The 23,142-nt window shown below is 46.0% G+C and overlaps 1 protein-coding gene across 1 annotated transcript in view; it reads left to right on the forward strand.

The window, feature by feature from the left end:
- Nucleotides 1-23,142, forward strand: part of LOC122691454 (translation initiation factor IF-2-like) — a 125,822-nt gene that overhangs the window by 39,257 nt on the left and 63,423 nt on the right. Inside the window, exon 5 of the mRNA XM_043897997.1 lies at nucleotides 8,861-8,908. Coding sequence (XP_043753932.1) covers nucleotides 8,861-8,908 — 48 coding nt within the window. The remainder of the gene's footprint in view (nucleotides 1-8,860; nucleotides 8,909-23,142) is intronic.

The raw sequence follows: 23,142 nt of genomic DNA on the forward strand, positions 1-23,142 counted from the left end.
GGAGGGCTTACCTCATGGGATGGTGGATGATCCCACTGAGGATACAAAGAGAGCATCCCCAGGAGGAGATGGGAAGTTGACTCAGTTATTTTTAAAGACCCTTTCACAACAGTGCCGCTGAGTTTCTGTGGTTTTCACTTCTACAGCTCACATGTAGATCACACTTGTGGACCATGGATTGAATAGCACATGGGGCTAGATGATTGGTGATGAGGAAGTCCAGAGTTAGAGAGAACTTACTCAAAGGCGTAAGTATACAGGAGGCGCCAGAGCAGGAGGTGAAGAGCTTTGACCTGAAGGGCCTGAGTCCAAGTCCTGCCTCTGCCCTTTGTGTGGAACATGGTCTGTTGATTACTGTACTGGGCCTCAGTTCTTGATACAGCCTTATGGAGATATAATTCACGCACTGTACAATTCACCTGTTTCAAGTATAGAATTAAATGGTTTGTTGTATATTCACAGAGTTGTGCAGCCGTCACCACAGTCAATTTCAGAAGCATTTTGTCATCCCAAAGGGAAAACCTGTCCCCATCAGCTGTCACTCCCCAGGCCCTGGCAACCATGAATCTATTTCTGTCCCTATGGATTTGCCTGTTTTGGACCTTTCATATAAACGGAATCGAATTGCATGTGGTCTTTTGTATGTGTGCCATTCAGTTAGCCGGAGAAGGCAACGGCACCCCACTCCAGTGCTCTTGCCTGGAAAATCCCATGGACGGAGGAGCCTGGTAGGCTGCAGGCCACAGGGTCGCAAAGAGTCAGACCTAACTGAGTGACTTCACTTTCACTTTTCACTTTTATGCATTGGAGAAGGAAATGGCAACCCACTCCAGTGTTCTTGCCTGGAGAATCCCAGGGATGGGGTCGCACAGAGTGGGACACGACTGAAGTGACTTAGCAGTAGCATTCAGTTAGCATGATGTTCTCAAGGTGCACAGTGCTGATGAAGCCTGTGTCATTCTTTTGTATGACTGAGTGAAATTCCATTGTACAGATGGGCTCCATTTTGCTTATCCATTAATTTGGTGGACATTTTGATTGTTTTGGTTATTCACCTATTATGAATAATGCTGCAACAAGCGTTACATATTTTTGGTGTGGAGTTGTTTTCACTTCTCCTGGGTATATATCCAGGAGTGGAATTGCTGGGTCAGAGGGTAACTCTGTGTTTAATCTTTTGAGGAGCTTCTGGAACAGCAATGTATGAGGTTTCTAATTTTCCCCCATTCTCACCAACGCTTCCGGTTCTCTATCTTTTTGACTATAACCATTATAAAGAGAAGGAAGTGGTATCTTGTGGCACTTCCCTGACAGCTAGTGAAAGAAGACATCTTTTTCATGTGCTTCTTGCCCATTTGTATATTTTCTTTGTCTTTTTATTATTTGAATTTAGGGGTTCTTTATATATTCTAGATCAGGTATATGATTTCCAAATATTTCCTCTCATGCCTTGCCTTTCACGTTCTTGATAATGTCCTTTGTATCACAAAATTATTAATTTTGATCACCTGTTTTTTAATTTGCTTGCTGTGCTTTTGGTGTCATATCTAAGAAATCGTTGTCTAATCCAAGGTCACAAAGATTCACACCTTTACTTTCTTCTAAGACTTACAGTTTTAACTCTTCCATTTAGGTCTTTGAGTCTTTTAGAGTTAATTTTTGTATATGCTATTTCGTAGGGGTCCGACTTCATCCTTTTCCATGTGGGTGTCTGGTGGGAAGCAGCATTTGTTGAAAAGGCTGTCCTTTCCTCATTTAATGATCTTGGCATCCTTGTTGAAAACCAATTGAACATACACGTGAGGGTCTAGTGTCAGATTTTAATCTTTAGACTCAGGATGAAATGAATGCCTGAGGCTTCCCTGGTGGCTCAGTAGTAAAGAATCCCCCCATCAAGGCAGGAGACATGGGTTTGATCCCTGATCTTGGAAGATCCCACATGCTGCAGAGCAACTAAGCCCATGCACCACAACTCCTGAAGCCTGCGTGCCTAGAGCCGGTGCTCTGTAACAGGAGAAGCCTCTGCAGTGAGAAGCTTATATACCGCGACTAGAGAGTAGCCCTCTACTTGCCACAACTAGAGAAAAGCCCTCACAGCAACGAAGACCCAGCACAGCCGAAAGTAAATAAATGCGCTTAAAAATGAATGCCTGCATCATATTGAGATCACGAAGGTTCAGGGAAGGACCTTCCCATATGTGGCCTGGCACCCAGCAGGCACGCAGAGCATCGATGATGGTGTGGACACAGGAGCTGGGCGTTCACCCCTGGAAGAGGCCCAGGCTGGGAGGAGGGGGCAGCACAGCCATTGCTGAGCATTGAGGTAGCACTTCCCTCCTCCCGGCCTGTCTTGTTGCCATGCCAACACGACCTGGCCTGCATACACCCAACCTGGCCAGCGGGGATGGAAAGAATTACTCTGACTTTTCGCAAAGATGGACGATGATCTCAGGTGAGGGGTAGGGAGCTGGAACAGAACGTCCTTGGTAACAAAGCAACAAAAGCTCAGAGAAAACATGGCCCCCGCAGTGGTTTCCAGGGAGGCCGCTTCGCCCAGGTTTCCCTGCTGGGCCCCTGTTGCCCGCACAGACTCTCCTACCCCTGCAGGGCTGGCTCATCCTCCAGCTCCTTGATTCCCCTGAGAAGTTGCCTGGGCACCAGGCAGCCAGCCCACAGGTGTTGTCTGCAGTCGACTCCAGCTCAGGGCCACACTCAGTTCGCTCTGCCTTGGGCTGTGGGCTGAAGCTGAGACCACCACCTCACGGCCCCTTCTTTCTCCCAGTCTGTTCTGTGCCCCCGGGTCCATGGAGCACCGAGAGCTTGGGTGCATGCTGGGGGTCATCATTTCATGAGGACACATCATACCTCTGGGTGCTTCTCTTACTCCACACTTGGTGCCGAATTCTACTACCTGAGCAAAACCCCAGCAACATCTTTAGATTGTGTCCTCCTGGGAGGTACTCTTCCAACTCAGCTGCTGCTCATTGGGGCAACTGAGACTTGTCCCCTACACCGCTGTTCCCATCAAGGTCAGTGCTGTCCCCTCAAAGCTGGGCACTGCCCACCTCTCAGTCTCCCCCTCCCTCATCCCCCTCCTGAGGTCCCCCAAACCACTGTTGGTGACCACACCACTCAAACCCTCTTGGGGATCAGAAATGGCTCAAGGGTGGGTGCTTCAGGAGAGTCTGATTTGGTTTGAAGTGGGGCTGGTGAAGAAGAGCCCAGGTCCTTCCTGTGGGCAGCCCTCCCTGACCAGAGCCCCTAGCACCCAAGATGGAGTGCCAGTCCTGGCTGCGCATACCTCTCTCCCCCACAGACCCTGAGTCAGCAGCATCATTCTGTGACTGTAGGTCCCCGTGGGGCAGGGACTGCCGTCCTGATCAAGGCTGAGACTGGGCCCAGGTTCCCTGCTGCTCTGATCCCCTTCCCCTTCCCTCTGCCACGAAGGACTTCTCCAGTCTCACCCTCGCCCACTCAGGGTGTCGGCTCCTTCCTCCTCCAGGATAAGACGCGAGGCCATCTGCTGCCTCCCCAGCCTAACCCCGTCCGAGGGAGCTGGTCCTGTCGGCTATCCATGCAGTCATCCTGCTCTTCTGCAGGTGCCCTGCCCCCGCCCTGCCTGTCAGGAGTTGTCTCCGGAGCTCACAGCCTGGTCCTCGGGCCGCCCTGGACCACTCGGGCTGGAGCTGACAGAAGGATGCTGTGCTTTCCAGTGTGACACTGGGCTGGGCATTTAGGCTGTCTGGTCACACCCTGTGGACACTTGCAGAAGAAGGGACCAGCCATCCCTGCCCGGGGGCAGGGTGCTTGCCTCTGCGAGGCCTGTCCTGGTCATGTGAGGGGTGTGGGTGTCTGCCCCACTGTTCTTGGAGCTCCTGGGTGACAGGCTGGTGCCTCAGGGGGGCGGAAGAGAGGCCAAGGAAGGAGGGGTGAGTCAGCAATGTGGAACCGTGATCTGGGGCGCAGGGAGCAGGAGAACGTCTTCTCCACGTGGTTCCTGCATCCAGCGAGGCTTCTGGGAATGAAAACAGCAGTTGAGCCGGTTTCTCCGACATTTCATTTTCCTTTGAAACAGAGCTGCATTCCATCAGAACTTCTAAATATTTATCTTAACATTCTTCCTATAATTAAAAATTATTTGCCATATTCCAGAGGCTGTTTCGTGTCTCCCATTGTGCAAGAGCTCTCTTGTCGTCACAGACGCAAGCCTGGCAGGCTCTGCCTGTGGTCACAGACAGCGGTGTAACCAGGAGGGAGCCTGGGCCAGGCACCAGCTAGTCCTGTCTCTTAACACTTGCTAACCCTCCTCTGAAGCAAAGATAGGGAACATCAGGTTGGAGATTTGGGTGGTAAGACAATCTAGCAAGGGTTTAAAGATTTAAAAAATGAATGCATTTTTAAGACATGGAACTGACCTGCCAGCCTCTGGTTCCTGGCCGCTATGCCATCCTCGCCAGTGGCCAGAGGATGCCTGAAGCCCCAGGCAGCCAGCCAGCGGGGCAGCGTGCAACATAGGAAATAATGCAAAGGCTTTCTCTGATTCAGTTTAAAAGTTCAACGTTGAAGGTACAGTGATTTATTTTTGCAGTGATAACACAAATTCAAATTCTGGCGGAGCACACATCGTTCTGAAAACAAGGCTTTGGCCAAATTGAGACATCTATGGCGCAGAAATATGCTTGGAATCAACGATGCTGCCCAGCAAGTGATAACTGCTTCAGGAAATCCTCTGCATCGTGAGAGGAGCTCAGGCTGTCACAATGCATGAGTGAGAAGTGGAGGGGCTGGACCACAAAGCCCTGGGATGCAGCTGATGCTGAATTAAAATGAAAGCGGATGCAGCAGGGCGTCATCTCTCTCCCTGGGGTTAATTGCCATCCTTATCTGCCAGGCACAGGAGTGGATCCTTTGTAAATAAAGTGTGCACGGTGGCATTTAATTGTTCTGTAAGTGAGCCCTTTAAATTCGTTGTGCCATTTATTCAAAATCCACTGGGAACTTCCAAATTTTTCAGTGAAGGTTGTGCCAGAAAGCTTCAGTTAGGAGCTGAACAAATTTGGCCACAGAACAAATTTGCTCACAGAAAGGTGCTGACGCGTTAAAGATGCTGACGAGAGGACCGGGGGAGTCTCATGCTTGGTCCTGCTGTGGGATCTTCAGGAACAGTGCTGTCACTTCACTGTGGAATGTTCTGGGCCGGTGGAAGAATCTTCTGATGAGGTCCACATTTTAAAGTTGGATATATTTATATTCTGTACCCAAATGGAATGCACTTGAGATAGCTAAGATTTTTGAAGCATTTAAATTTGGTGAAACATTGAAAAGCATCATAAATAGAGACAATTTGATGAATTTCAACTTGTGAAATACTTGTTGATGAGAGGTTCTCTGACTAGAGTCAAAACAGACCCTGACCACATATCCAGGCTGAAATAGACTCATCTTCCCACCTGGAAATATTAGAACTGAGGAAATCTTCCACTTGGCCAGATTTGTGCTGAGTATCCAGGTCTGTCAGCACCTGTAGGAAGATAATTTTCTCAATAAAATGTTATACTTTATAGACAGCCAGTCAAGAGTGTCAACAATCTTGAATTTACAGATCACAAAGTTTAACACTGAGGAAGATTGGGGATAATTTATGAAAAAATAAAACTAGTAAATAATTTTAAGAGATACTCTTTTAAAAAAAATCAGTGACATTGTATTAAAGTCCAGATAAACTTTAAAAAGAAATCAAAGTTTGTGAGTATGGAGCAAGAGTAATTACTCTGCTTGTTTTTTCAAATGTCCAGATAATCAGTGCAAAGAATATTTTTAAAAGTTTTCCTTTAATATATATGGATATAGACTTGGAATAATTTATTTTGGATAATAGATTTTAAATAGAACTATTTCATAGGCCTGCCAGTAAAGAAAATAGAAATGTCAGACAATAAATAGATATTTCAAAAATGTATACATTTAAGAAATTATTTTCCACACCTTCTTCTCCTCTCACCAGTGTCTTCATTGGCTCGATAGGTTGTACTGTCACCCTCATGGTATTTCATAGCTTCCTGTTTGTGGCGTAACTAATTTGTTTCGCTTGCTCCTTAAGGATACACATGATACCTTGTGATCCAACCACACAAGAAATACCTGGTGCCTCCTCTATGGCAAATACTATAATTTTATAAACCAAGCATGTAGCAAGGGTATAGCAGTGTAAGATTCTAGAGTTGGATGGATGATGGATGAATGGGCAGATGGGTGGATGGGTGGGGGATGGGTTAAACTTAGCCGTTAATAAGGGCATCGCTGATACTTTGGAGGTGAGTGGCCTTCCTTTCTGAGTCTGAACCTTGTTCTCCTGGCTCATTACAACACAGTCTCCTTATTGGCTATATCATTTTACACTATTTCATTGCCCTCTGAGCCCTTGGTCATCAGGGGAAGTAACAAGAAAATAGGACTGGGTCAGGATAAACCTTCCAAGCTGTTGCCTTCTGTTTCCAGATGGTGGTCTGTGGAATTCTTTCTGTCTGAACTGAGCATTTGTCCGTTGAAAGCTGAGATGGGCCAGGGGCCCTTTCAACAAGGCAGGATCTTGTTCTACAGCAAGTGTAGCTTCCAGTTTGGCTCAGGGCACGTGGCAGGCAAATGGGACCCTCTGTATCTATAGTCTTGTGGAAGGGTAGAACCACCATGGACCAGAATCTTGCATCACAGGACATCTTTTATGCAATCCGGACCATGTCCAGCCACTGAAGTCTCGCTCACCTTGAATGCCTCCCCCACGAGGCAGCCCATCACCTGTCAACATAACACACACACCCCTGCTAGTCTGTGCTCCCCAAGCCCTTGGCTTCCACTGCCCCAGGTGACTGTAACTTGTCTAGATCATCCTGGTCCCAAAGGGGCCTCCAACATGATGTCCCTGATGCTTATTGAAGGTCGTGGGCTGAGGATGTTGCTGCTGAGGTCTGCTTCCCCGTCCTGTCACCGTCTCAGTGAGGTACTCAGGAGTCCAGTGAGGTACTCAGGAGTCCAGCATTCAGAAGCATTCAAGGTTCAGGACTTTGAGCTTTCTGACCACATCACACCTCAGCTGCTTGGTCCATGGTACCACAAGTACCCACATACCCACCACTTGATTCCACCATTTACATCGGACTGCAGTCTCTTTATCAGCTGTCTGTCCAGCTCTCCACCCCTCTCTCCATCTGTGGATCCACCTTACTTTTGTGTGCATTTCACACAGCCACTGCAGACACCAGTATACTTGGCCCCTAAGCAGTTGAGCGCATGTTCTGCCAACATTCAATATTTATGTTTTTAAGTAAACTTTCCATGCAGTGAAATGCACAAACGTTAGGTGTACCTTTCACTGAGTTTTAACACAAGCAGACTCCTGTAAGCCCCTCCCCATCAGCACGGGGAATTTCCCATCCCTGCAGGATGCGCCCCCTTCTCGGTCAGTCCTTGCCCACACCCTACTGAGGCGGCCACTGTCCTGGTTTTTGTCATCACTGATTAGTTTTGCCTGTTCCAGAGCTTCATATAAACCAGAGGTGCCATTTTAACCACCAGTCTGTACTGCCATGTGGGTGAGGGGTTTTCAAGGGCTAGCTCTGGGGGATGGACAGATCACCCAGGGTTCCCCAGAAAAGTGGAACCAAGAGGATATCTGTCATCTATTGATGTCTATCAGTTATATAGTCTGTCTGTCTATCTATCTATCTGTTCTATCTGCAGAGAGAGCAACAGATTCATTTTATCATAAGGACCATGGGGTTCACAGGTCGAAATCTGTAGGGGAGGTCAACAGGCTGGAAGTCCTGGAAGGGTGGCTGTTATGGTGTAGAACAGGATGTTTGTTCTGTCCAGTTGCGAGGCAGAATTTTTTCTTTTCTGGGAAACCTCAGTTTTTGCTCACAAGAACTCCAGCTGGGTGAATGGGGCCAACCTGCCTTACGAAGAGTAACCTCCCTTACTTGGAGCTGACTGGTTGCAGGTAGTCACCACATCTACCCCATTCATGCAGCGTCAATGCTGGCATTTGACCAGGGAACACACATCACGGCCCTCACACAGTGGAATGTCTCTGAGTTGAGAGCACCTGCTCAGGACCTGGTAGAGAATCAGGAAGGTGGCTTCCAGCAAGAGAGCAGCCCAGAGACCCAGCTGGAAGGGCGGAGCCAGGACCCTGGTTGCTCACTGGCTAGTGAAAGGAGCCTTGCTGGGCAGGGACCAAACATGGGGTGGGGGTGGCGCCGGGGCCTCCATTCCCCGCTTCTGCCTGCTAAGCACAGCTGCATACAACCAAATGAGTGCCGCCCTCCTCCACTTCGGCTCCTCCCAACAGATGATCTATGTTTTAATGAGAATAATATTTGCTTCAAGGAAGGATGATTCCAGCCATGTTTTATATCAGCCAGATGTGTTCAAATGTTCACCCCGTCCCTCCACCAGGAATCTGGCAAAACCTGTACTGCAGTGGGGCCCCCACCTCTCCCCACCACCCGCCTTCATCCTCAGGCCCAAGGGTGTTTCCAGGGGAAGGGAGCCACATGGAGCTGATTCATCAGCACGGTGCTCATCAAAACACCGTTTTGTAAGAGCTAATTGGCGCACAGGGAGCCTCTCAAATCCTTTTCATAAGCCTTTCACTGACCCTGTTGTTTGAGCCAGGCCTTAACAGAACCTCAGCTTCAAAAGACTGATGTTTGGTCCGAAACTCAGACACCCTTGTGTTGAAGCAGGCACCAGGCTTGGGCAAACGCTTTTTGCCAGTTTTAGGCTGAGCAGAGCCAGGCAGTTGGGAAAGACTGGACTCCAGCAAAGTGGTTAACGGTTTTTTTTCCCTCCTACTTTTCAGGCCGACAATAAGCTCTGAGCTGGGAACCTGGGACCTGTGCCGTGACAGGTAGGACTCTGTGTCACCTGCCCTTCTGCTGGTCTGCGACAGCCCAGGAGGGGTGGCTGTGTTACCTTGCCCAGCGTCCTTTTCAATAGAATATTCTTTCACCAAAGAATGGAGTTCAGAGAAGTTACTCTGTGTGTTTCCTTTCTCCAGAACTTAGTTGTTCATTCATTCATCCTCTTATTTGGAAACTTAGTGAATATACGCTGTGTGACAGCTCTGTAGCAAGGACCAGCATCAGTGATGAGACAGAGATGTCGTTTCCTTCATGGGGAGATAGTTACCTATCAGGCACGCAGCTGAGCGGGGGTGTGATTGCAACTTGTGATGGAGGGAAAGACCCGTGAATACAAGACTGGAGCCTCTTCTGGTGGGTGGTGGGGATGAGGGTCTGAAGCTTGGAAAGAAAGGATGTGGGAAGGGTGTAGGGAGAGCATTTGGGACGGGGAACAGAGTGTGCAGGAGCCCTGAGGACTGGGAGGAGAGGGAAGAGGAGGCCAGACCCCCACAGCTCAGAGGCTGAGGAGGGGAGCTGCCTTTTATCCCAAGAGTAATGAAGAGATGCTAACACGTCTGCAGCAAGAGATGGCTTTTGTCCAATGTATGTTGCTGTTTAAGCCGAGCTTATTGGGATATAACTTACATCAGTGAAATCACCCTTTTCACTGAATCGTCCTGAGTAACAAACGCATCCAGTTGTGTCACTGCCACAGTCAACACACAGAAGGTCCTGTCACCCCGAGATTTCCCTTTGTAGTCAACCCTTCCCGTCACCAGCCCCCAGCAGCCCCCACCTGGTTTCTGTCCCTGGAGATCAGTTTTGCCTTTTCTGGAATGTCACTGAGATGGGATGATTCCATGTCCCCTTTAGGTCTGTCTTCTTTCACAGGCTGTGCATCCACAGCCACGTCATCTTGCCGCTTGTCATCGTGTCCTCATGGCGGCCGGGTGGTTTTCTGTGGTATAGATGTGCTTGTCCACCTGATGCAGACCTCTGGGCAATTCTGGTTCTCAGGCCACACTTAGTACTGCCAGGAGCCCTTGCACTCGGGCTGGCATGTCTGTCCATCTCAGCCCTGTGCCCAACTGCTCTGGACAGATTTGTGGGGATTTCTGGTTGTACAGTGAGGAGGATGCCAGAACATGTTCCACAGTGGCTGCACCACGAGGCACTCCCACCTCAGCCCACACTGCCACCCACCACAAGGCACTCCCCACTTCAGCCACACCTCAGCCCACACTGCCACCCTGGGGACTCCGGGGTCTTGCTTCCTGAGCCAGTGGAAGTCCTCGATTTGAACAGGGCCTCCCTCTCGCTCAGGCCCCTCAGCTCTGCTGTCTCATATGGTCCTCCGCCTTCTCTCCACTTAGGTTTCATCTTCTGTCAGATTATAGCCACATTTCACTGGGCGCTACAGAATCTTTTTCAAAGTTTCCAGTCATATCTAAGAGAAAGTCTTAAGTAAATTTTTAAAATGTTTTTATTTTTTATTATACTGGGTCTTCGTTGCTGTGCACAGGCTTTTTCTAGCTATGGTGAGCAGGGGCTACTCTTTAATTGCTATTCGTGGGCTTCTCAACAAGGATGGCCTCTCTTGTTGCAGAGCACAGGCTCTAGGGTGCTTAGGCTTCAGTAGTTGCAGCTCGCAGGTTCTAGAGCACAGGCTCAGTAGTTGGGGTGCCTGGGCTTAGTTGCTCCGTGGCATGTGGGATCTTAGTTCTCAGACCAGGGATTGAACCCATGTCCTCTGCATTGGCAGGTGGATTCTTAACCACTGGACCCCTAGGGAAGCCCTCTGAGTTAGGTATTATTATGACCCAGTACCTCTCCAGAAGTTGCTGGGCTCTCTTCTTAATAAAGAAAGAAAGCCTCCAGAAAGCAGTAGCATCTGGCTAGAATTTAATGAGAGTGTATTACTTTCATGGGGCCCTGAGGGTTTTTTTTTTTTAAAAGAAACAAATGATACTGATTTCCCACTGATGGGAGTGACAGAAATTTCTTTTAGAATAGCTTTAGATATTTTTAGAAATGAAGTGATTTTAAAGACACATGTGAAGTGAATGATAGGTGGGTACTGTGGAGATTTGGCAAATGTTTGAGGAAGGTATGCCAACAGCTGGTGTTCAGGAACCACCCTGCCCAGGTGCCGGGCAGGCCCGGTTCACCCTGGCACCATCTCTCCTGGCCTTGGGCCCACCTGCCGCCTGCTGCAGGATCCCTCTGAGAATTCACTATGACGTTGATGTGAAGTGCTGACCTGGGGACACCTAGAGGGGTGTGGAGCGAGCCGGGAGCTCAGTGATGAGCACCTGTTGTTCTGTCACCCCAGCTCCCTGAGCAGGACATCTGCCCTTGATTCTGCCGGGACGATGCACCAGAAGGTCAGGCTACAATTTCTGCTTCAGATACACACACTAATAATAGCAGCCACGTTCCCAACTCCTATTCCCGGCATGATATTGCCATCATCTCTAATCAGTACTGTTCTCAGTGTCAGCCTAGGAAAACGCTCAAGTCTGTGGTTAAATAAGGAAACTGCAGAAAGTTTAGAAACTGGTGTAAGACCCACAGCTGTCCTATTTTGGGGAGAAATGCTCTTTATTCTGAGACTGTGTCTTTTTTATTATTTGATGAACTGATAATGACCGTGGAGGGGAATGGATTTTAGGGGTTCTACTTAAAATGTGGAAATAAAAAACATTAGACCAAAAAAAAAAAAAAAAGTCAACTAAGTATCAGGCCTAGTCGAGAATCTATTACTTTTTAAAAAAATTGGACCAAGCTGTTAGTCTCCAAAAATTGAGTGATGATGACGATGTGAGTAAGGTTGTTTCAATTTAGAATCCCTGTGTACAGATAATCATCATAGTACAAAGTTGTAGGAATCAAAAGGAGCCACATTTAAATAAGTCTAATTTGAATGTCAGAATGTGCTATGTTGGGACCTTGTGGCCAGCTCTGCCTCACATGTTGTGTAGATTCTGTCAATAAAAGAAGGCTTTAGCTTCCAGGAAAAAAAAAACAACAACAACAACATTAGACCAGAAACATCTTCTGAAAATGTTACTGACTTTTGGTTTTCGACATCTGATTCTGGCCAGTGTGAAGTAACAGGCATGGGAATTACCCTCCTGCCATAAATGACCAGAAAGCTGGATGGAAAACGCCCAGCACAGCTGTCACACATTGACGTTAGGCAGTGAAAGGGAGAAACAGGGCTTATGACTGTACCAGCTCACTGCGGGGAGGGAACGTGTGAGAGAGGGGTGGTCTCATTGCGTGGAGGAGAGAGAGGGCAGACTAGCAAGACTTGGAGGGCAGAGGGCTGGGTGGAGGGAGCTCCAGAGAGGCTCCACCAGGGCACGGCTGACGCGTGCATGTATGTGAGGGAAGGAAAGGAGGCTTGGGACATTGCTGCCCAGAGAGGCAGGCAGAACAGTCCTTGGAGCTCACACAGGACTGAGGGTAGCTTGTGTTTATATCAGCCAGGGTGGGAAGATCTTAGGATACATTGGGCATTAGTGGAATCCTCATGAGCATTTTCTGAATAATGGTGATAAATTAGTTTTAGCCTAAGTCTGTTCTGGACCCACCCTAACAACATTTTAAAAGAGGCCTCATAAGAGTCTAACTAATTCCAAATAACTCAGAAGTGCACACCAGAATAAAATTCAAGACTTTTTAAAGGAGCACCGCAAAAGCCAGAAAGTAACAGTGAACATTGACAATGTCTGGCGTTTGATCAAAATTAACCATGCATGCAGAAAAAGCAGAAAATTCACCCAAAATCTTGGGGGAGAGTCAATCAGTAAAAAGATACCCAGATGTGACATAGATGATGGAATTCACAGACAAGGATGTTGAAACAGCTACTAAAAATATGTTCCATACATTCAAGAGGGAAGAACAATAAATAATAAGAAGCAAAATGAAAGATACAAAAAAGTCACAGTGGAACTTTCAGTTGAAATTTCAATATCTGAAATGAAAAATATGCTGGATAGAATTCACAGCAGAGTCAACACTGTAGAATTAAAGATCAGCAAGTTTGAAGCCATAGAACGATTCAAATTTGAGCAGAGAGAAAAAAGACTTTTAAAAACAAAATAACAGAACCGTGGTGACCCGTGGGCTAATATCCAGTCATCTAGCATGTTTGTAATTGGAGTTCTAGAAACAAGAGAGAGGCAGGGATAAAACCTGTTTTGAAGAAATAACAGCCAAAAGCTTTCTGAATTCAATGGAAACTAGGCACTCACAGATCCAAGGAGCCAAACAAACCCTGTGTGGAGTAAACACTGAGAAAGCCACATCAAGACACATTATAAACAAATTGCTGAAAACCAGTAATAAAAAGAAATCTTAGAAGCAGCCAGATAAAAATGACACATTGTGGACAGAGGAGCAGAACCATATGAGGGACAGCAGACCCCTTGCCAGAAACCATGCAAGCCAGAAAACAATGGAGAAGCATCTTTTAAATGCTAAATGCTGGTGGAGGCAGGGGCTATCAAAGTGATTTTATTAGCCAATGAAAATATGGTTCAAAATTGGAAATAAAATGAAGACTATTTCAGACAAACAAAAACCAATAGAATTCACTGTCAGCAAGTCTGATTTACAGCAAGTGTTAAAGGAGGTTCTTCTAGCAGAAAAAAAAAATTCCAAATGGGAATTTAGATCTACACAAAGCAGTGGAGTGGACCAGTAATAGTAATTTAGTAATTTAATTGTCATTGTTTAGTTGCTAAGTTGTGTCTCTTTTGCAACCCTATGGACTATAGCCTGCCAGGTTCCTCTGTCCATGGGATTTCCCAGATAAGAAAACTGGAGTGGGTTGCCATGTTCTTCTCCAGGGGATCTTCCCAACTCAGGGATTGAACCCACATCTCCTGCATTGGCAGGTGGATTCTTACCACTGAACCACCTGGGAAGCCCAGTAATTAAATAGATAAACGTAAAATGTATTTTTATTATTTTTACATTTCTTGCAGTGATATTTCACCATTTAAATAAAGAATAATAGCAGTGTATTTTGGGGTTTATAGTTTGCAAGGAAGTAAAATCTCTGACAATAATAGCACAAAGAATGGGAGGGAGACACAGAAGTATATTTTTCAGTGATTCTTACACCATCTGTGATATGGAATAATAGTATATGAAGGGAGGTTGTGATAAGTTAAAGAAGTATATTATAAACTCTAGAACATCCAGTAAAAATAAAAAATTACTGTATAACTAATAAGCCGATAGTGGGGATAAAGGAGAATCATTAAAATAAAACCCTCAATCAATCTCAAAGAAGGCTTGACAATAAGAAACCCAAAACACAAAGATAGATTTAAACCCAACTGTTTCATAATTACATTAAACATAAATAGGCTAGCATTTAAAATGAAGACAGAGATTGCAAGGTGGGATACAGAAGCAGAACCCAAATAAATGCTGCCTGCAGAGAAGTACAGCAAAGGAAGTACAGAGGAAGCCGCAAATAGGCTAAAAGTAAGAGGAGGGGAAGAGATGTGCCTTGCTAACACGAACCAGTAGAAAGCCGCAGTGGCCATACTAGCACCAGACAAGGTAGATTTCATATCAAAGAGTATTTCCAGGTACACAGAAGTCCGTCACCAAGATAAAGGCAACAGTTCATCAAGACACAAATGTTGAATGTGTATACTAACAGCTTCAAGACATATGATGTGAAAACTGATAGAGCTGCAAGGAGAAACAGAGAAATCACAATTATCACCAGTAATTTCAGTACCCTGGGCTCAGTCAGGGTTCAGCCAGAGGAGCAGAACCTGCAGAAGGTGTGTTTGTATCAAGCAGATGAGAAGTCCATCATGCAGTTGTGGTGGCTGCAAAGCAAGTGTAACTTGATGTGTGTGCAGACACAGCCAATGCTGTTGTTCACAGGAGGAATTTATTCTTTCCCTGGGGAGGCCTCAGCCCAGCTATTAAGGTCCTCTGACCAATTAAGTCAGGCCCACCCAGAATCATCTCCTCTACTTAAAGTTCAACTGATTAGGGTCTGTAATCACATCTGCAAAATCTCTTCGGAGCAGCACCCAGATGAGCGTCTGACTGAGAGACTGGAGACTGTACCCCCGCAAAGCAGACATGGCTGGATGCATCACAGCCCCCTCCCCCAACAACTGAGTGTCTGACTGAGAGACTGGAGTCTGTATCCCAGCACAGCAAAAACATCCGGAAGCATCACAGCCCCCTCCCCCAACAAGTAGAAAATCAGTGACAACGCAGAGCACTTGGAAAACATCATCATTAACTTTACCTGATTGGCATTTACAGAACATTCCACTCAACAACAGTAGAACACACATGGAAAATTCATCCAGATGGACTAGATTCTGGACAATAAAGTAGACCTCAATAAATTTAAGAAGATTAAAACCATACAGAGTATGTTTCCTGATCACGAGGGGACCAGGCAGCTGGGAAGTGGTGGAGTTGGGAGTGGAACAGAGCCTGTCTTCCTTTGAGAGATGCACCCCCTTCCTGCTACTCAGGCTGCCTCCCTGATGCCCGAGGGTGAGCGGGTCTGTGCTTGGTGGGCTGGGAATGTCTGGCACCTGGAACTAGATGCATCTTGTCAGCTGCTCACAGTTGCTGGTGATCCTTTGTTTTGAGGACCAGGCTGCACTAGTGCTTGTGTCATCACGAAGGGCCACCTGTGCTCCACTCCGGGTGCGCTTGTCTTCGGGTGAACTGACACAGCTGGTATTTCTCTCTGAGGACCCAGAGATGCAGTCGAGAGAACATGATGAGTGGACCCGGGCCATCAAGGAAGCCGGCTGGGGAGCTGGTGTCCTGTCATTCAAGGTGCAGAAGCACTGAAGAAGGAGGTTTGTTCTGGCATGCCAAGGGGCAAGCCCAGGCCTGTGCTGTACCCTCCCAGCACTGCCAGAACCCTCTCCAACAGAACCTGGGGCAGTGGAGGCAGTGTGCCCTGAGTCAGTGCAGGGGGTCCACATGTCACTCCCTCACCCACACACCAGGAGAGCACGTCCTGCTCCAGAATGTCTTCAACTTGGAACTTAAGACAATAGCTGAGGGAAATATTAAGGTGGGGACGTGTTGTACTGCTATCACTGCCTCTCTGACCCCTGGTGGGCTTCTGAGCTGCCTGCTGGAGGTCATTCCGTGACCTTCCAGCCCAAAGGCCATCTGAGCATCTATCAAAACTCTCAAATGACCAGCACATCGTCTTGCTTACTCATCTGCTTTTGTAGTAAGTTTGGGTAGAAAGTGGTTTTGGAAAAAAAGAGTCAGATCCAAACAGATGTTACATGAGATATGTTATGTGAACCATGGATGATGAAATGATGGGTTCTCAGGCATGGCCCTAAAAGCTCTGGCAGAATGGGGAGTGGCTCATTCCCATGTGGCATGTGGCAAAGAAGGTCTAATTTTGGAACTGGGTGAGATTTTCTGAGGCCATAGGAATGGCAAAGCAAAGGAGAGGCCTTCCCTGTACTTATCTGGTGATTGACAGGTGATAATGTTTTATTGGAGCAGAAACATTTCCGGACTAATTTATTCCTTCACTCATCTGGGTTAAAAGGAGAGGGGGTGCTGGGGAGAAAAGGAGAAAGTGGGAGTGGATTAAGAGGGGGCTAAGTTAAACGCATTTGCCAAACCACACATACCGTGTGCCCAGCTTTCATAACTAAACGAAACGTTGCATTAATCACAACAAATTAAAACACTATTTATTGAGGGATGGAGGGGTCCAACTTTTTGTAACTTGTGGAATTTCCTCTTCCCCTATTTTCCTCTCCCTTCTCCCCAGCCTCATTCTCCATTGGCAAATGAACTTGTTTTTCTTGCCACGTGAGTCCATGGAAATCAGAATACTAGCTTGACAGGAAGCGCCATGTTCTACAGTTACCCTGGGAGCGGAGAGGTCAGTTCTTCATCCTGGCACTGTGTGCCCCAGGCAGCCCGGGCATATACCCTCATACCCCGCTTCTACTCCTCCCACCAAGGCCAGTCACCATCAGGACGCAGTCAGGCTTCTTTATTGCAGCGAAGTGAAACTTGCTCACCGAATTCTTTCCACAGTTGAACTGCTGCCTGGCTCACTTCTTACTGAGGGTGGGTTGACTCTCGTGATCCACAGCTTCTGGAAGCTCCTCAGTCTGTAATGTAGGCCACAAGGGGATGTGACACTTTTTTGTCTCTCCTAGGAGTTTTGTGACTTTTCAATCCTGTTCCACTGACCGAACCGCCAAGACTGCCCCGTTGCCCCTTCCCTCTGTCCCAAGATGCAGAATTGGAGCTGGGAGGGAAATGCTATCCCCAAATGTGGGGGAGTGACAGCTGCGAGAAGGGAGAGGGAAGGTTTGGGGGGGCTCTGGATAAAAAGGCTCTGGGTGAGCTATGAGAATTAGGGAGGAAGAGGGTGCAGCAGGTTATGAACTGGGCTCTGAAGGCAGGGGTGAGAGGAGCTGTGCCATCTGAGAGGCACCTGCTCAGATGATGAGCCAGGCCCTTCCCAAGATGCTGATGCCTGCTTCTTACCCTCAAGGGGACTCCTCAGTTTGCCACCAAATGGTAGTGTGAGATGAACTTCTGTCACCATGCTGCCTGTCTTCAGTATACCCTGGAGTCTGTTTTTAAAGGAAGTGTTTAGATTTGCTATGTTGGTAAGGCTAAAAAAAAAAGTTTGGAAAAACAGATATTCATTGGCTAACTAATATTTTGGGTAGACTTAGCTTTCCCCATGTCAGGTTTGCTTGAAGAAGAGATGGACCACATCAGGGGAAAAGGAGGAGGAAGATGCATTCATTCATTAAAAGTAATTGTTGGGTTAGAATTGCAGGCTTGCCTTGGCCAAACAGATGGTGCTGACCGCTGTCACCGGAGCATGCCATTTCTCTGTCACAGTCAGGTGTCAGGTTCCCACAGACGCACTGGATCAGACCACTTACTGGCCATCAGGATTTTGCCTTTAAACTCCAACCCGTCTCTCCCCATCTTCCCAATATGGATGCTATATTATCATTCAAGTTAGGTTGATAACCTGTGTTTGTAATTTTTTTTATAGCAGTGATTCTCACAGGTTGGGTGCATGGCCCCAGGCCAAGAGCATCAGCATCCCTGGGAACTTGTTAGAAATGCAGAGTCTCAGGCCCCATCCCAGATTTGCTGGATCAGAAACTCTAGGGTGAAGGAGGGGTCAGCCCATCTGCTTTTAATGAGCCCTCCATGTGATTCTGACATGGTTTGAGAACCTCTGGCCTTTGGAACTGTGTGTGCACTTTAAATGGGTGAATCTTATGCAGGTGAATTATATCTCAATAAAGATTACAAATAGACCATGTGAAACAAAGATTATAACACTGTTTCGTGGGGTTTATAGCATGTCAAGGTAAATGTATGACAACAAAGCACAAAGGATGGAAAGAGGAAATGAGAGCATATATACTGTTGTAAAGTTATTTCACTGTATGTGAAGTGCTTTAATATTATCTGAAGACAGATTTTAATACATTAAAGTTAGATATTTTAAGCCTTGTTTTAAGCAACCACTAAAAGCTAAAAGGAGAGAGATAATCAATGAGACTACAGCAGAAGTAAGATGGAATCATAAAAAATACTCAATCCAATAGAAGGAAGAAAATAGTGACAACATTTTAAAAAGAACAGATAACACAAATTGAAAAATTAATAGCAAGATGATAGATTTAAATTCAACTTCCCAATGAAAAGAGAGATGATAAGATTGTATAAGAAAATATTTCCCAACTATGTGGACATGACTGAGCAACTGAACTGAACTAAACTGATGTGCTGTCTCAAGAAAAATTATTTAACATAAAAACATAGGTGGTTTGAAAGTAAACAGAGAAAACTATACCATGAAAATGCAAATCAAAAGAAAGCCGGGGTCAAAGATGTTAACATCATATAAAGTGAACATCAGAACAAGGAAAATTGCCAGAGATGAACAGGGACATTTTATAGTAATAAAAGTGTTATTCTACAAGAAAACATAACACTATAAATGTGCCCACACCCACACATGAAACAAAAAGTAAAGCAGAAATGGAAAAATCCACAAACATAGTTGGCGACTTCAATATGCCTCTCTGTAAGTTACAGAACAAGTAGACTGAAAATCAGTAAGGATATATTAATAGAAATCTTAATCACAATATCATCCAAGTTGATCTACTTGACATTTATTGGACAATCTTCCTGGTATCAGCAGAGTACACATTTTTTACAAGTGTACATGGAACATTCACAGAGTATGCTGGGCCATGAAACAAATCTTAACAAATTTAAAAGAAGTTAAAGTTATGTGAAGTATATTGTCTGACCAGAATTAAACTAAAAATCACTAATATGTAACTCCAAACATTGGAAATTAAACGATAAACTTTCAAGTAAAATAATGTATGCAAAAAATCAAAAGAGAAATTAGAAAATAATTTAATTGAACAGAAAAGAAAGTACAGTGTATCACAGTTTATAGGATACTGGTAAGGCAGTGCTTAGAGGGAAATTTATAGCGTTAGGCATACACGTTGGTAAAGAAGAAAGGTCTCGAAGCAATAATCTAAGCAATAAGCTACCCATAAGAGCCTCGAAAAAAGAAGAACACAATAAATTCAAAGTAAGCAGAAGAAAGGAAACTATAAAGATAAAAACGGAAACCAATGAACTTGGAAACAGAAAAATAATAGAGGAAAATCAACAAGATCAAAAGCTGGTTCTTTGAGCAAAACAGCAATTAAAAAGCCTTAGCCAGACTGATGAAGGCAAAAAAGAGAGCAGTCACAATTACCAATATCCAAAATGAAAGAGAGACATCACTACAGATCCTACAGAAATAAACTATAATAATAAGGATAATAAGAGAATATTAACCTTTATGACAGTGAATTTATGAAATCAATGAACAAATTTCTTGAATCACACTCACTATTGAAGTTCACTAAAAGAGAATTAGATAACACAAACAGCTCTGTATAAAGTTTCAATTCTTACTTAAACATTTTCCTACAAAAATAAACTCTAGGACTAGGTAGCTAGTAGCTGGTGAATTCTACCAAACATTTAAGATATAAACAATTCCACTTCTACACAAACTCTTCGAGAAAATAGGAGATGAGGGAACACTTCCCAACTTAATTTATGATGCCAGAATAATGCTGATACCAAAACCAGACAAAGATATTGCAAGTAAAGAAGACTACACATCAATATCCCTCATAAATGTAGACTCAAAAATTCTTAAAATTTTAGCAGATCAAATCCAACAGTATATAAAAAGAGTGACACATCACCACCAATTCTGTTTACCCTAGGAATACAAGATTGATTCAGCATTTTAAAACAAATCAATGTAATTCACCATGTCACTGGTCTAAAAGAGAAAAACCACATGATCACCTCAAATATATGGAAAAAGCATTTAGCATCCATTTTTTTTTTTTTTAAAGAAAAACTGTGGTAATTCAGAGTAGAAAAGAACTTTAGCCTCTAATGTTGTTTAGTTGCTAAGTCATGTCCGACTCTCTGTGACCTCATGGACTATAGCCTGTCAGGCTCCTCTGTCCTCCGCTATCTCCTGTAGTTTGCTTAAATTCATGCCCATTGAGTCGGTGATGCTATCTAACCATCTCATCCTCTGCCACCCTCCTTTCCCAGAATCAGGGTCTTTTCCAATGACTCAGCTCTTCGAATCAGGTGGCCAAAATATTGGAGCTGGAGCTTCAGCTTCAGCTTCTGTCCTCCCAAGGAATATTCTTGATTTCTTTTAGGATTGACTCATTTGATCTCCTTGCAGTCCAAGGGACTCTCAAGAGTCTTCTCCAGCATTATAGTTCGAAAGCATCAATTTTTTGGTGCTCAGCCTTCTTTATAGTCCAGCTCTCACATTGGTATATGACTACTGGAAAAACCATAGCTTTGCCTATACAGACCTTTGTTGGCAAACTGATGTCTCTGCTTTTTAATATGATGTCTAGGTTTGTCATAGCTTTCCTTTCATGTAGCAAGCACCTTTTAATTTCATGACTGCAGTCACCATCCACAGTGATTTTGGAGCCCAAGAAAATAAAATCTGTTACTGCTTCCACTTTTTCCCCTTCTGTTTGCCATGAAGTGATGGGACTGGATGCCATGATCTTCATTTTTTTAATGTTGCTTTTCAAGTCAGCTTTTTTACACTCCTTTTTAACCTTCATCAAGAGACTCTTTAGTTCCTTTTCACTTTCTACCATTAGAGTGGTATCATCTGCATATATGAGTTTGTTGATATTTCTCCTGGCAGTCTTGATTCCAGCTTGTGATTGACCCGGTCCAGCATTTCACATGATGTGTCCTGCATATAAGTTAAATAAGCAGGGTGACAATATACAGCCTTGTCATATTCCTTTCCCAATTTTGAACCAATCCATTGTTCCATGTCTGGTTCTGTTACTTCTTGACCCACATACAGGTTTCTCAGGAGACAAGTAAAGAACTCAGGAGACAGGTACTCCCATCTCTTTAAGAATTTTCCACAGTTTGTTGTGATCCATACAGTCCAAGGCTTTTAGTGTAGTCAAGGAGCAAGTGTTTTGTGTCTATATTGTGGTGGGATAACCTCATCAGAAACACTTGCCAGGTCATCCAACTGTGCATCTGGAAGGGGCAAAATTGACTGTGTATAAGTTATACCCCAGGAAACCAGAGTTATAACAGATAAGCCAGTAGCATGGGACCTGTGTGGTAGGTGCTCAAAGAAAAGAGGATCCCATCATGGCAGCCCTTCTGTCTATTTGAGAGGGACAAGGAAGGCATCCCACAGGTAGAGGGGACCCCATGGACGTGGATGGAAGGAGATGCTCCAGGCAGAGAGGTAACCCCTTCAGAGGCCAGAGGGAAGGAGCAACCTTGCCGGGAGAAGCTGAGCAGTGGAAGCAAAGGTTCTCTCCTGCTCCTTCCTGCCTTCGCCTCTCCAGTGGGTCAGGGAGGTGAGGCTGGCCGGCCTACCCCCACCCTTGCCCAGTGACACATCCCTCGCTGGCTCCATGCATCTTCCGGGGCTTTCCAGCACAGGGTCAGAGGTCAGCAGCATTTGGGAAGGGACCCAGCGTCTGAGGATTTATCCAACTGACGTTGCTCCAACAGCTCACCCATGACTAAGCAAACTCGTTTTCGTGAGGATGCCAACCCTCTTGCCCCCTCTCTGGCCCTTGGACCTTGGGCATACAAGGTGCCGCATGGTAAACAGGACTCCTCCTTGTGGTAACCCTGTGCCATGCAGCCACAGAGAAAGGCTTAGTGAAAACTGGGGCCAGAACAAGAAATGGTTAAGGTAACCCAGGCAGGCGGTGCTTGCTAGTGGCTGACACAGTGACGAACATGCTGGGAGAGCAGATGCCAGCGAGCTGGTGTTTGAGTGTCACCCTGACTCCCATCTCTTGTCCACAGCCGGGAAGACCCCAAGCCAGGTGGTGGTGCTTCCTCCTCCATCAGGAGAGCTGTGTGTCCCTGTGACTGATTCTACTTCCTTAACAGAGCTCCATCTCCAAGAGGCCTGCTCCCCATCCTACCCCCAGGCCATCCTGGATGCTCCGTAGCCTGGTGTATCCCTGACCTGGCGGCATGGGGAAAAGGGCCTGGGTCTCCCAGTAGCACAGGGCGAGAGCAATGACCGTGCACGAAAAATCCTTTTGGCAAGTGGGAGGAATCAGCTATTTAATGTATTTTTCTGCCATCCCCCCAAAGGTGCAGCCAACTGGAAAGCTATTTTAGCAGGGGACTGGAAAGGAAAAGGCAATTTTCATGGCCACGTGGTCTCAGTTTCCTCGCTGGGCCACGGGCGGGGCTGACACCCTGTCATTTCCCCATCTCAGGTTGCGGGCACCTCTCAAGTCTGCAATAAGGCGCCACTGTTTATACAAGCAAAACGACCAGTGATGAAAGAAAAAACCCCAGGACCACAAAGACGGTGTTCACGGGTGTGTGAAAAGTGCCACAGGCGTTAGACCCAGTGATGCTGTTCCATTGTCTGCTCGTTAAGCAAGTGCTCTGATGGCTGTGTTCGGGGACACCTCCTCGCTGGCCCTCGGTTCCTGCCTGCCTTGGCTGGGCTTGCACTGGGACTCATGCACACACAGGAAATATGCGCTCACTTACACAGACATGCACACTGTCATGCATGCACAAGGCACACATGCAGACGTGGACACATGCTCACCGACACACCCACACACAC

This window comes from Cervus elaphus, chromosome 4, assembly GCF_910594005.1.
Source record: "Cervus elaphus chromosome 4, mCerEla1.1, whole genome shotgun sequence".
In the NCBI taxonomy this organism is placed as follows: domain Eukaryota; kingdom Metazoa; phylum Chordata; class Mammalia; order Artiodactyla; family Cervidae; genus Cervus; species Cervus elaphus.